The following is a 14038-nucleotide window of genomic DNA, read 5'->3' on the forward strand; positions in this document are numbered from 1 at the left end:
CATTCGCGTGAATAAACCCTGGAAGGATCTCAGAGAAACCAGGAATGGCAGCACAGGGTGGAGGGGGATGGATGGGGGTGGGGGGGCAGGGAAGGAAGAAAGACTTTTCTCTGTGCACGTTTGCCCACTGCTTGGTCTTTGAACTGTGCAAATGTTTTACCTTTCAAAGTCTGAATTTTAAAACAGCTTGCCCAAGATCATACCATGTTTCCCACAGCCACGAGATGCTTTCCCCTGCTGGGATGTGAAACGCTTTGGGACAGTGTGCAAGGTGACTGTGACAATTCTCAAACACAGCACTGAATCATATGGTGGGAAACACATTCCCTTTTCATTTCATTTTAGTCTTCTGAACCCATTGAAGAGAATGTCTCTGTGGGATGGATGCTAGTGGTCTTCAATACCTCTCTAAGTCCTGGTACGCAAAGAAAGCAGGCATCTGGCTTAGAGCCGTGGCCAGTGTCAGTGGTTAGCTAAAATGAAATCACGTTATTTCCTCGACACTGAATTTACTTGCGCTAATGTCTACTATAATGGCAAGTAATGTTGGCTTTTCATTTATAATAATAATGTGAGGCTTCCTTTCTAAAGTACTAGATTTAAGTAAAATGTGAGTTGCTCTAACATATATGTGTGTGTAATATATAGATGTAATATATAGATATAAACCCTAATGCCATTGCTTTGTGAATATGGTATTATTACCAAATACTGACCTTGGTCCAGAAATTGCTAAGTGCTTCCCACGTATGAATATATGCATCCTCCTGCCCCTGTGCGGGGCAGATGAGGACACAGCAGGATGCGGACTGTGCCCAAGGTCCCCGGTTAACTGGAGGTGGATTTGGGATTCGGCCTCCTGCAACGGCCCATCCCGCCTCCCCACCACATACCAGCAGGACTGAAGCCGGTGGCCCAGTGAACGCAAACCAGCCCTCCTGCCTCTGCCAGCACTCAGCCTCCCCAGCTCGTGGGGCCCTTGACCTAACAGCTCCGACTTCATTCTGGATAGCTTCCTCCTCTCCCTCCCAAGCTCTGGGTCACTACAGGCAAATGGTTTCAGCACACCCCCGCCCCCCCCAGACTGGAGGGTCAGAAACACACATACACACAGCCCTCTGCAATCACACTGAAGTGCTCAGTCTCCTAGAGCTTTATCTCACTGCTCTTTGGGGCCCTGGGAAGCAGCACAAGGAGGACTGAGCTTTGCATCTCCCACTGGCATGCCCTGCTGGACAGGCTGCAGGCCTGTCTCTGTCTAGCTGTGGCAGCAAAGCCCTCTGCCACCCCCCCCTGCCCCGCCCCACCCCTGCAAGGCCCTTCAAGGACCCTGTTGGAAGTAACTGGATTTCTCCCCCGTCAGTTTGCAATGAAAACATCATATACTCAGGAACGCAGAGAACAGGGCTTACAGCCCATTCAGTGACTGCACCCAGAGCTGGGAAGCTATGGAGACCACCTAGCTGGAAAGATGCTGCAAGCCTCCTCACACCCACCCTGTGCCCTCTGCCCTCCCAGAGAAGGTCTGAAGGTGACTGGGGGTCCCAGCAGGTAGTGAGGCCTGCTCCTTCCCCATCTCCCTCTTTTCTGAGTGAACTTGGAGGACTCCCCTCTCATCTGTCAGCCACCCTCATGCAAGGTAGGCCCTGGGCCATATCCCAGCACTTCTGGGGATGGACATGGGGCCTGGTCATCTGCCTCTGTAAAAAGTCTGCAAGTGATTCTGACAAACAGCCAGAGGCAAAAGAGTGATTGAGAACGAGGGCCTGGGCCTCCGTTTGAACCCTAGCTCCAACCCCAGCCCCCTCAGCATCCTGGAGCAAGTTATAAATGCTCCACAGTGTGCTCAGCTGTGAAATAAAGATGACAGTGACAGTACCTGTTATAAAGTTCTGGTGACGATTAAATGACATCACCTGCTTAGCACAGTGTCAGGCACACGACACTCTCAGCAAATCCATCCGTCCTGACACTGGAGACTTGCAATGAGCCCCTGGGCCTCCAGAAGCAGAGAAGTGGCTGCATTTCTTCTCTATCAGCTGAGGAGGGGCAGCCCTGGCCTGAAAAGCACAGCCTGGAGTCCCATGGCATTGCGGCCACCCTGGGTGAAGCCCGCAGCACAGGGGCTGCATGGAGTTCAAGGTGCAGCGTCTGTGGAGCAGCGGGGTCTGGCACAGTCCCTCCTTTCCACCCCCTGTCTATCTCTTTCACCCACCATGCCAAGCGTGATCCACGAGGCCCCACAAGGCAGGAGGGATGCAGATCATTACACCTTCTCAGAGGTGAGGAACAGGCTTCAGCGGCCAAGGTCATGGACCCACAAAGCAGAGCAGGGCCTGCAAACAGGCTTCCTCTGGGGCCCAGCTGGCCAGGCCGGGGTAAAAGCCAGGCCAGGAGTCCGAGGGCAGAGGCTCTGCCCACCACACCAAGGCTGCTTCCTCAACTCACAGGGCAAGAGTCCTCAGTGAGGGAGTCCAAGTCCAGGCCCAGAGAGTGGGGAGCCCAGGGGAGCCTCCTTGGGGAACTGGCCAAACTGGAGGTGCTGTTTTGCCTGATCTCCGGCTTCATGTCCCCTTTGGGAAGATGGAAATAATGACCCCCACCTGCAGACTATCTGGAGGGTGGGGAGAGGTAGAGCTCACAGAGCAAAGGGCTTAGAACATATGGAAGAAATGGCCCAGGAGGCTGGCAGCCCAGGAGATGGGGCTGAGGCGGTCAAACCGGCAGCTCTGCTCACCAGGTAGCCCCAGCCGGGGAGTCAAGATAACTCCTCAGAGGGGAGGAGCTCCCCTTTCCAGCCCCAGAGGGTGGCAGAGGCCTGATGGGATCCAGCTGTGGCTCACACGGGGGGCGGGGAGCACAGTATCGCCCCCAGAGGCAGCCAGGCTGCAAATCCAACCTGACACTGAGACACAGAGCTTTGAGGATTAGCCCTGGAGATTAGCAGAAACCTCCCCAGAAATCTGCCCTCGAGGTGGCCCAGTCTGGGGGGTCCTGTCACACAGTGGGTGGGATGGGGCAGAGGGCGGGCAGAGGAGGAGAGCCCACCCTCTTCAAGGACTAAGACACCTGCTAGACCAAGGTGACCCACGGCCTCACTCAGTGGCCCACCAAGACCTGTATTTGGCTGCCGGAGTGAAGAGCCTCTCTGCCTGCTCAGAGCACGAGCATGCCAGAATTTCTGTGCATGCGGGCAGGAGCCTCTCTGAAGGGCATCCAAACCGGAGGCAGAGAGACTTACAGCCCACACAGGCTGCACAACCCCAGGGGGCGCCTTCCCTCTGAGACACTGCCTCTGCCTGCAGGGTCGGAAGGCACGGCACACTTTCAGACCCTGGACTTCGAAGAGCGGGGCAGAGCAGAGGTTAGCCCATTCTGCCACGGCCCAAGGGGTACCAGGAGGGTGGGTGGAGGAAAGAAGGGTCAAGAGGTGGCCCCTAGGCCCCCAGCCCAATCCCACCAGAGCAGCTCTGCTGGGTCCTGTCCTGTGTGTTGGAGCTCAGTCAACACACGGGACAAGACACAGAACTCCTGCTTCTTTCCACAGCGCACTGGGAGCCCCCAGCCCTTTCCCTCAGGCTGCCAAGCCTCTGGGAGGTGCCTCTACCCCAGTGCAGTCACACTGCCCCGGGCTCCTCCTGCTCCCCCGAGTCAGCCTGGAAGTGAGGCACCAGCCCCCTCCTCTCCCAGGGCTTGGACATTGGGAATGGAAACTGAATTCTAGAACAAGACACAATTCTCAGCCCTGAACTTATGGACTGAGATGCATATCCCTTCTAAGTATTTATAGATTGGGAGCCCACTTAAGATTTACTATTTCATCAGAGAGTCCCATAGGAAAAAGAAAAGGAAAACCCAACCAGAGACACAAGCTGAGCAGGGAGTTTCAGGGGAGGGAGCTGTGGGTGGGAACATCCCTTCCCCAGTGGCTGCTGGGCAAGGACAGATATGCCAGGGCAGGAGATGCAGGGGGAACAGCCAGCCATGGCGCGGCTGGGCACCACCTCCCTTGTCCAGGCCCTGGAGGAGCCACCGGGAGTCAGACCCTGTCTGTGGTCCCCCAGGCCAAGGGCCCAGTGCCCTCCCCTCTATAAAGCCATCATGAAGGGGACATGTTCCAACAGCTGCTGGGAAATAAAGACACAGAAAACACTGGAAAAGGAGTCCTGTCCCAACACAAGTCTCCCCAGGGATGACTGTGATGAAGGCCACCAGCTAGCTCCCTGAGGGCAGCAGCGGGATCCCGGCTGGGGTGGGCGGTGCCTCTGGGCACCACAGCAGGTTGTCAAAGGAGGGACAGCACCCACCTCGGTCTCTCTCCCCCACCTCCCCTCACACATCCCCTCACACAGTGCTCTTCCAGCACTGGCCTTGGAGAATCCCCCCAGATCCTGCCTTTCTCCCCCAAACTGCCCAACCCCAAAGGACCCTAAGAAGATGGTGAGCGATCTAGTCCCTGAGCTGGGGAAGTCCTCAAGTTCACCCAGCTTCCCTCTGACCCTTAACCTTCAACCACCCGATGCCATCCCCATACCCTGACAGGACCCCTGCGCAGCTCAGGGCTCACCAGCCACAACTCACAGCCTTTTCTCATAAAAAGCAGGAGCTCTCACCCCACATGCCCTGGGGGTCAGCACCAAAACTCCCACTTTCTGTGGAGAAGGTGCCACGGTCAGAGGCTGTGAGGGCCTTGGGAGGTTAAGAGGCCTCTCTGGTCAGGGTCCTGACCCCACAGCCCATCAGCCATTCTGGCCAGCATTTCAGAGTGAGCCTAGAAGTTACCTAAGCACCAAACAAGAGGCCCAGCTCAGGCTGTACCTGGGCCCCTCTCAGGTCCCAGGGCCTGTGGGAAAAAGTTATGAACTACACTTCAAGGTCAAATACCCACTTCTACCTTGTTCCCCAATCCCGACCACTCCCAACCAACTTCACCATGTCTTCCAGATCCACGTACAGCATCCCCATTATTGATTAATGTTTCTACATGGACTGATTTTTACTGGCATGTATTTATTGAAAACATCACCACAATTAATAGGATGCCAGTACCACCTGTCATAAATAAAAGGTAGCCATTAAAAATATACCATTAAAACAGGGCTATAAAAGTCTGGAAACTTCCCACCTGCCCTATGCCCAAGGCCTGTTCCCTAGTAACAGGGGAAGTCAGCGTGTGTGCCGGCGGCACGAGGCATACTGGCACTGGGCTGAGACTGTCTTCTTGGCAAAAAAGGATTGGAAGAGAAGGGGAAGGGGATCCCTTTCTTGCTGTGAGTTTGTGCTTAACGCAGGCTCAATACCACTTAAAAACATCTCAAGGGATTCACCTGATACTTTGGAATGCTGGACTAGGAGTTCCCTCTGCATCATGCTTACCATAATGTGGAAACATTCTCTAAGCAGACCTTCAAGGCACCACTGGATCCCCTCCCAATGCACCTGCTCTCACACCAAAGCCGAGCAACCCCCTCTCCCCTGCGCCTGCCCCCCAGCAGAGGTCACCGCTGACTCAGGTGGGACACCAGGTAGACGAGGCCCACCAGCAGGAGTCCACGCACGCCGAGCATCATGAGCAGGAAGAGGAGCAGGATGGAGGTCACGGGCTCCACCGCGTGGTTGCCAAGATGCCACTGGGGGAATCCCATGTTCACCAGCTGCCGGTTGAGGTCGTTGAAGGGGGACTGAGCAGCACCCAGCCTGGCGCCCCCCTGCTGCTGCCGGAGGCCAGGACCCCCCAGTGAGGCACCGTGGCCCCTATTGAGAAGGCTCTGGAAGGTAAAGACAGAGAAAAACAAATGAATCCCAAGAAAGCTTCTCTGGGAGTAAGGTACCCAGCGGAGGCAAACCCTGTGAGCTGTGCCCTCCCTCCCCTACAGTCACCAGGGCCACGCCCCCCTTTTTCAGCAATCCCTACAAGCCAGCCACAGGAATCCCAGCTACTGGGTCACAAGCTCTCAGAGCACAGAAACTGCCAGTCTGCACTCCCCCAGTGGTGCCAGGAAGAAGGTGCCCAGGGGTCAAGGCAGGTTAGACTACTGGGCACAGCATTCAGGCAGGCATTTTTAACATTCCTCACTCCCTCCTTTGAAATCAGCATGGTGTGGCCAAGGGCTCATCTCCTCCGATTACCCTTCAGCTTCTCTCTCTTCCAATGAGCCTTAAAAGAAAGATGCTGCCTCCAGTGGAGTCTGCTAACCAGGTTAAAGGAGAGAGAGCTCTTGGATTTTGAAGTCTGGGAAGGCTGCCAGAAGGAGGAAGAGCTGGGGAGGAAGGGGCTGGGCAAATCTACCACAGGTTTTCCCTGAGTGTTGGCACCCCATCCTCCCCAGCCCAGCTCTCTGCAAAGAGAACTTCAGGTTAGAGGTTAATGACCAGCAAGGGAGCTTCTGGGAGCTAAGAAGTATCTAGGACAGAGGGCAGAGGACAGTTGCACCCCTTCCACGGGGGCTGGGGGCCTACCTGTCTAGAGGTGCTGCTGCGTGGCCCGGTGTTGGTCCTCACGCGGGGGTCATCGTCCTGCACGATTTCCCCATTGGCCAAGATCCGCACCATCCTCCCTGGAGCACTGGGTCCCTGCTAGGCCTCCGCTTTCCTCAGACCTCAAAAAGGCTGGAAAAAAATTTTACCACAGATAAAGAGATGCTTGCTTTCGATGGAGAAACTGCAATTCTAGGTGCTCACATGGGTGATCCAGACTAAGCAGGCACTGTGTCTGATTAATAAAAAGGAGAGGAAAAAAATGCAAGTTGTTTGCCAAACAAAAACCTTTCAGACATAGAGTACACTGGGGAGACTATCAAAAAAATCCTTGGAGAAGGAGACTTTATTATAGACCGCCACCAGCAGCAGTGGAGCCGAGAGCCCGTGCTGCACCCCTGCACTGTGGAAAGTCCGAGAAGGCTCATCTCACACCTCCCAATGCCCCTCTGAGGCAGGCCCAGCTGGAGGTGTACCTAGCTTGCCCAGGACCATTCATCTATGGGCAGCAGAGGAAGAAAGTGAAGGCCTTCTCTAGGTACTGATTAACAAGTCCAGGGCCCCAGGAACCCCAGGTTCTCAATTTCCTTCTGTTAAAAAAAACTGGCCCCTTGTGCTGTTCCCTAGGGAGTAAATGCCAAGGGCCTGAGCTTTCCTCCCCCTCCTAGGAGATCCAGGCTCGTTTTCAGAGCGACTTAGGATCCACCGCCTGGCAGCAGAGGGCACTGGTGGTCCTGCAGCCCCAGAGTTGGGGGAGGAACAGACCTGCAGAGGGCACACCCCTCACCTGTCCCACACCTCGGGTAACACCAGTGCCTCCTTTGCTAACAGGAGGGCAGGGCCCGCCTCCCTAAAATACGGGATGGGGAATGCTTCTGTGGCTCTGGGAGGGCCCGCTCCGCAGACCGCAAGGGTGCCTGTGGACTGCGGCTGGGGGTGGGGCCCTTCCATGCCTCTCCCCGAGTCTATGTAAAGGCCATTTTTTTTCCTCAGTAGACGAGCCACAGTTTTCATTTAAATTTTCAAAAGCCTTTGTGACACACGCCAAAAAAAGGTTAAGAGCCCCCATCTCTTGCTCTTGGCCTGGAGCCTGAGACAGGCGGATCCCCTTTTTGAAGCCTGCTGTCCCCTGCGGAAGGCCAAGTGGGTCCTCCGCAGTCCCTCTGTGCGTTGTCATCCCGACCCCCTGCGTGGACTGTGGGCGCCGCCGGTCCTCGGTACACCTGACCCTACCGATGGGAGAAGTGGGGTGCTGCCGCGGCAGGAGGAACCCGGCCCACGCCGCTGAGCCCAGCTCTGAAACCAGGTCCGCGGTAGGGGAAGAATGCGCCCCGCTTCCCTGCGCCCCGGGCCCCGACACCCACCTGCAGGCGCGTCCACTCGCGGTGGCTTCCAGGCCGATTCCTCCCACCTGACCTCACAGGAAGAGCAAGAGCAGCGATGCGGCGTAGCAGCGCTGTCTGCAGGCCTCCAGGGGAACTGCAGCTGCCAGGCCCAGAGGATGAGACGCACGCAGGGCGGGAGGAGGGAGAAATTGGGGGTGGGTGGGAAGGACTGGTCCAGAGGGGAGGGAAGGAGCAGGAAGAAAAGAGTATGGAGAGGAGAGAAACAAATCTGGAGGAAGAAGGAAAGGAAGGAGGAGGGAGAAGAAGCGGAAAAGGAAGTGAGCCCACAGAGGAAAAATCCAGGGGATGGAACTCCCCTAGCCTGGGAGGAAATGTGGGCACAGGCTATGGCTGTCTATGTAAGTTTGCTGAGCCGGCTCCTTGGATGCCCCTTGAGTAGAACCTAGCCCTGTCCTCAAGAATTCCCAACTCCGGTGAGGAAGATAAGGTTTGAAACATAGAGCAGTGCAACTAACTGCAGTGTGAGGGAAGGCTGGCTTCCCGAAAGAGGCGGCTTTTGCACTGGCGCCAGAGGGCTAGGTAGGAGTCTGCTTGCAAGGCGAAGAGGGACACTCCTGGCAAAGGGAGCCACCTGGTGAAGGAGGGAATAATCAGCCACTGCCTCCTTCCTGATGTTTTCAACCCCAACCCCACCCCTTTCAAAAGTGGCTCCCTACGGGCTGGGCCTGGTCACCCGTGGGAGAACACAAGCTCTGCAGTCCCACAACATGGGTTCAGGTTCTGGACTCCAGCAAACTGCTGAGCTGCTCAGCGTGGTCATCTGCAAAGTGGATATATTCACAGCACTTGCCTTACGGGATTGTGTGAGGGTTAGTGCGAGAGTCCCCAGCACATAGCAAGTGTTGATAAACATTAGTGTTTTTAGTTTTTTATTTTTCAATTACAGTTGATATTCAATATTACATTAGTTTCAGATGTACAACTTAGTGGTTAGACATTTGTATAACTTACAAAGTAATCCCTCATTACATCTAGTACCACCTGACACCTACATACTTATTACACTATTATTGACTGTATTCCCTATGCTGTAGTTTACATCTCTATGACTATTCTGTAACCACCAATCTGCAGTTCTTAATCCCTTCACCTTTTTCACCCAGCCTCCCAACCCCTTCCTACTTGGCCACCATCAGTTTGCCCTCCGGATCAGTTTGTTTCTCTTTTGTTTATTTTGTTTTTTAGATTCCATATGTGGAATCCTGTGGTATTTGTCTTTCTCCGTCTGACTTATTTCACTTAGCATAATACCCTGTAGGTCCCTCCATGTTGTCACAAATGATAAAATTTCATTTTTATGGCCAAGTAATATTCCATTGTAGATGTATACTGCCTCTTCCACGGTCATCAGTCAGTGGGTGTTTCTGGGAGCAAGCAGACATTTAGTGAGCGGATGTGAGGACCCAGACGCCTACTGGCTTCTGGGCGGGGGTGGGGGAATGGAAAGAAGAGTGAGACTTAGACTGTGCCTTGATGCCACCGCGGTTTAATTATTTGACTATGAAATTTTTTCAGTAAAAAAATGTCGATCAGGCCTCCCTGATATCTGTGTCTTATTTGTGTACTATTTATTTGTTTATAAATTAGACACGTGTACTATGACAACCGATTAGCATTGTGAATACAAGGTAGCTGCTAGAACCAGAGGGGAGGAGGGGGCAAGGAGGGAGAAGAGTGTGTAGGGGATGAATGGTGATGGGAGGAGACTTGACTTGGGGTGGCGAACACACAATACCATACACAGATGATATATTGTGGAATTGTACACCTGAAAGCCATATAATTCAATTAAACAATGTCACCCCAATAATAGTACATTGAAAGGAAAGCAAGAGAGCAAGCAAGAAAGAAAGAAGCTCTAGAGTTAGCCTGGGTTTGAATCTTGGGAAGGCTGCTCTCCAGTGGTGTGGTGCTGGGCCAGCTATTTAACCTTTCTGCCCTCAGTGTTTTCGTCTATGAAATGACAGTATCCATCCATCAGGCTTTCGTGAAGCACTAAGCACTGCTTTGTGTAAAGTGTTCAGAAGAGAGCCTGGCTGCAGTAAGCGCTCAAAGGCTGTGGGCCATTACTGTTTACTGCTGCCCATCATGTCAAGTAGATTTTAAAGTACGCACATTAAAAAAGAATGGGATTTCAAATAAATATAAACTGAAACCCGAATGCTTCCTTCCCACACTCTGACACCCCCCAGGCATGCAGAGTGCCCATGCATAAGCGCTAACCCCAAGGCCAGGTGCCGGATTGTCAGAGGCGGTCTGTGGGTCTCCACCCTGACTGCACGTTGGAATTCCCTGGGACATTAAAACCCATCCTGATGGCAGAGCTCCACCCCGGGGTGACAATGTCATTGGCCGGGAGTATAACCTGGGCATGAAGACAGTTCAAAAAAACAATCTTTGGGTGATTCTAATGGGCAGCCAGGGTTGAGAATCACTGCCTTCCATGAACAGAGCCCCATAAATGGGGCTCACAACCTCTGCGGGGCGGGGGAACCAAGGAGGAATAAGGGATGTTTCCAGGAAGGCTTGAGCTGGTACAGCGGTTGCCAAAGAGACAAGCCAACTGGAGAGAACCATGAGAGCCCAGAGGCTGAAGTAAATCTTTCCAAAGAAGGTCAAGAACAGCTTCAGGAGGTAGTTCTGTTTGACAGGACTTGGAAAAGGCCTATCATTAACAATTAGAACAGCTTTAGGAGGCCATGAATCACTTTTCCCACCTCAGCATTTCCTTCAGGTCTTCCCTACTCAAGGGCCTGCAGTGGCCCCTGTCATCCACCCCAACACAACCCAACTGGTTGGCAGGCTTCGACAGCCTTCAGTTCTGGCCCCAGCACCCTGACCAACTCCCTCCCTCAGCTCCGCCCACCTGAGCTCTTCACTGTCCCTAAAGCACAAAAAAAGTGTATCACCTGAAGCCCTGTTTTGTCTGGGTCTGTCTATCTGCCCAAAGAACCTCCTCAACTGATCTACATTTGCAACCTCCCACATCCCCAAACTTTTATGCTAACAGCACAGACTTCAGTTCTTATTGTTCCATGTAATAATAACTCCTTTGTGTGCAGAGTCCTTACCACTTTCCAGAAACTATAAAAAGTGCTTTTCCAGAAATCATATCATTCTTTTTGGGGTTATGAAATAAGGATAGATGTTATTGTCCTCCTTTTGCAGATAAAGAAACTGAGGCTCGGAGAGGTTCCCGATGACCAGCCTGGAGTCAGTGGCAGAGCCAGGATTCAAAGGAACACAGATTCCCTGCCCCAACCCCTCCATTCTAGGCTCTCCGCACCCATCAGACAGCTTTCCCAGCTTTCTCTCATTTCTGCCACCTCTTCACTTCGTGTTCCTCCCATGCAATGCTGTTAGCATAAGACTGACTCCAGCGGGTGCTTTTGATTTTGCTTTTGCTGGTCGTTGCAAAGTTATTCATTTGTTAACCAGCAACAGGTATCCTGGCTCCTGTTCCATACCAGCAGATGAAAACAATGGTTTTGCTTTATTAAGAGAATATTGCTCTATACCAATGATAACGGTCGTGGCAATGTAATTTGAAATGCATCTCTATGTTTCTCTCCTGGTGTTTCCTCCCCTCTGTTTGTCCCATACAAATGGATAATCCCTGTGTTCACTGCTCAGAGAATGGTGTGAAAGAAAAGGAGGACTTTGGTGCTACTGCAGGTCTGTGCCCACTGAGGAGGGTGGGGTGCCCTTCAGTGGAACACTGGGAGAGAAGGAAATGATGGAAGTCTAGGCGCCATGTTCCAGAACTCAAAGGAGGGCATGAAACCCGGGATAGGCAATGGCCGGATAGTGAGTCCAGACAGGAGGGCCCTTAGATGGCCTTGCAGAGGTCCCTGGACCCATCATGGCTTGGGTGTGATGGCAGTGTTCTTGTCGCCCCCGCTGCCCCAGAAAAAGTTGCTGGAGCTAAAGGAGCCAGGCAGACGAGGGCAGTGTCCTCCATCCATGGACACTCGATGGAGGAGAGTAATGATCGAGAAAAGCCCCCAATGTGATAACATGTGGGGCCCTTGGGAGGTAACTGGGTTTAGATGTGGTCTTGAGGGTGAAGCCTCCTTAATGGGATTAATGCTCTTACAAGAAGAGGAAGAGACCCCAGAGCTTCCTCTCTCGACCACCTAGGGACACAACCCGAAGACAGCTGTCTGCAAGCCAGGAAGAGAGCTCTCACCAAGAACGGAATGGCTGGTGCCTTCATCTTGGACTGCCTTCCGTCCTCCAGAACTGTGAGGAATGAGTATCTGTTGTTTAAGCCATCCGGTCTGTGGTATTTGGTTATAGCAGCCCAAGCTGACTAACACAATTACGACAGCATAAGGGGAGAACCCCTTTCAGACAGAACGCACCCTTTCCCCACTGAGGCCTGACCTGGGCAGCTTCACTATCGCAACCAAATGCCAGAACGCAAACAGAGGGGCTGGGAGCCTGTAGCCACTCTCCACCACCCAAAACTACTACAAATAAACACACAAAGTAAGTAAAACCTAGCACTTGCTGTACACAGACAAGTGCCCTGGAGCAGCGCTCCGAGAATGGCGTGGGAGGAAAACAGCTTCTCTTTGTTCCAGGCTTGGGTAACAGTCTTCGACGGAGCTTGCATACCGCCAACCACACTAGCACCAGCCGGGAGCTGGAGAGAAGGCAGAATCTCAGGCCTTGCCACGGAGCTGCTGACTCAGAGTCTCTGCGGCTGCAACCCAGGAATTCGTGTTTTAACAAACTCCAGGTAACTGTTACACATGCTGAAGTTTGAGAAGCAGTGCTTTAGACCAGAGGGTTTTTCAAAATCTTTTGATGGAAATACATTGCACATCACACACCCTAATAGCGACAACACACACACAATATTTACAGATATTTGGAAAATATATTTGTAATATATTTTTGTAAGAAAAAATGCCAGTTAAGACTTCATTTGATTCCACTATCAACTAATATTGTCCTTCTCAAACCTAGTTGTACATTAAAACCACTAAAGGAAACTTTTGTTAACTATTGGTGCCCAAACCAATTGAACCAGAACCTCTGTGCGGTGAAGCCTGGCATGTCTATTCCATGTGATTTAATATGCACTCAGGTTGTGGACACTGATGGAAAATTTTTAAAAACTGCAGGGTATGATCCTCTGCCAGACAGCCACCACTGCACTTAAAGCTTCTAAAGACACAAAGCAGTGAGCTCTGCTAATACGAGCTCTAGCAGTGTGCTAACAAGGAGACGCTCATATAATGAGCCCTGAGCCCCAAACATGAAACACTGCCCAGGGTACATCATCCTCATAACTGCAGTTACTCGCCTCCTTTGACTCTCCCAATGCCAGCAACAAAGACCATCCCTGGGCCCTCTGTATGGTACCAGTCCTCAAGGAGACCGTCTGGCTAGTTGGTGGCAAGCTGTCTTCACTGGGCCTCTTCCACCCTGGAAGGGCCAGAGACTCCTGCTGGCAAGGACGGACACATATCCCGAGAGTGTGTTTGCCTGTCCTGACTAAGGGCCTCAGCGAGCTCCACACATCTTAGAAAGTGTTTCATCTACAGGCACGGGTCCCACATAACACTGCGTGGCACCAGGGGTCCCGTTTCACAGGAAAGCAGGTGCGGGAGTGTGCACACGACTGTGGCACCTACTGGTCATATCACAGACTACACCAGCAGAAGCTACTGGACTGAGAGAACATGAGAACAGCCCACTGAAGGTGCAGCCAAGTGCCAGCTCTGAGGCCACCGTCTGCAAGAGTGGGGTGCCATCCTCAAGGATTCATTCTACATCTTGAATCAAAGACCTTTACATGGTGTTGTGTCTCCATCTAGAAAAAACACATGGATTTGGGAATCAAAAATGTAGCCCCACTTAACATAATCCCCAATGACCCATGTGGGGAATTTGGGCTTTCCATCCCCACAGCTCGGGGCTCTGCAGGGTTGGAAGCCCTGCTCCCCAAAACAGGGACACAACTGCCAGAGAACAGTAAGCTAAGGCTGCAGCCTGAGCACTCCGGGCTCTTACTCCTGGAGACCAAAAGACAGGAGGAGGAGTCTTGGCAGGAATAACTGGTCCTGGCCACCAGGAGAAGGAAGGCTGCTTTTATCTAATGGAGACAGGAGGACTGTGTTTGGCAGCCAGGATCACCTGGGGCT

The 14038-nt window shown here is 52.8% G+C and overlaps 1 protein-coding gene across 1 annotated transcript; it reads right to left on the reverse strand.

Annotated features, from left to right (window-relative positions):
- Window positions 1-5046: 5046 nt before the first annotated feature.
- Window positions 5047-7884, reverse strand: FAM241B (family with sequence similarity 241 member B). The gene is made up of 3 exons (XM_045842322.1): window positions 7842-7884; window positions 6460-6609; window positions 5047-5768 (listed from the first exon to the last, which is right to left on the reverse strand). The coding sequence occupies exons 2-3, from the start codon at window positions 6550-6552 to the stop codon at window positions 5499-5501; spliced, it is 363 nt and encodes a 120-aa protein (XP_045698278.1). The 5' UTR covers window positions 6553-6609; window positions 7842-7884; the 3' UTR covers window positions 5047-5498.
- Window positions 7885-14038: the final 6154 nt, after the last annotated feature.

Source organism: Phyllostomus hastatus, unplaced genomic scaffold (genome assembly GCF_019186645.2).
Source record: "Phyllostomus hastatus isolate PE091 unplaced genomic scaffold, TTU_PhHast_1.1 phas_contig_38, whole genome shotgun sequence".
Classification (NCBI taxonomy): domain Eukaryota; kingdom Metazoa; phylum Chordata; class Mammalia; order Chiroptera; family Phyllostomidae; genus Phyllostomus; species Phyllostomus hastatus.

Excerpts from the sequence above, each read along its gene's own strand:
- FAM241B (XM_045842322.1), bottom strand. The coding sequence starts at position 6,552 with ATGGTGCGGATCTTGGCCAATGGGGAAATCGTGCAGGACGATGACCCC. Across the intron at positions 5,769-6,459 it reads GCAGCAGCACCTCTAGACAG|AGCCTTCTCAATAGGGGCCA; the intron begins GTAGGCCCCCAG and ends TTTACCTTCCAG.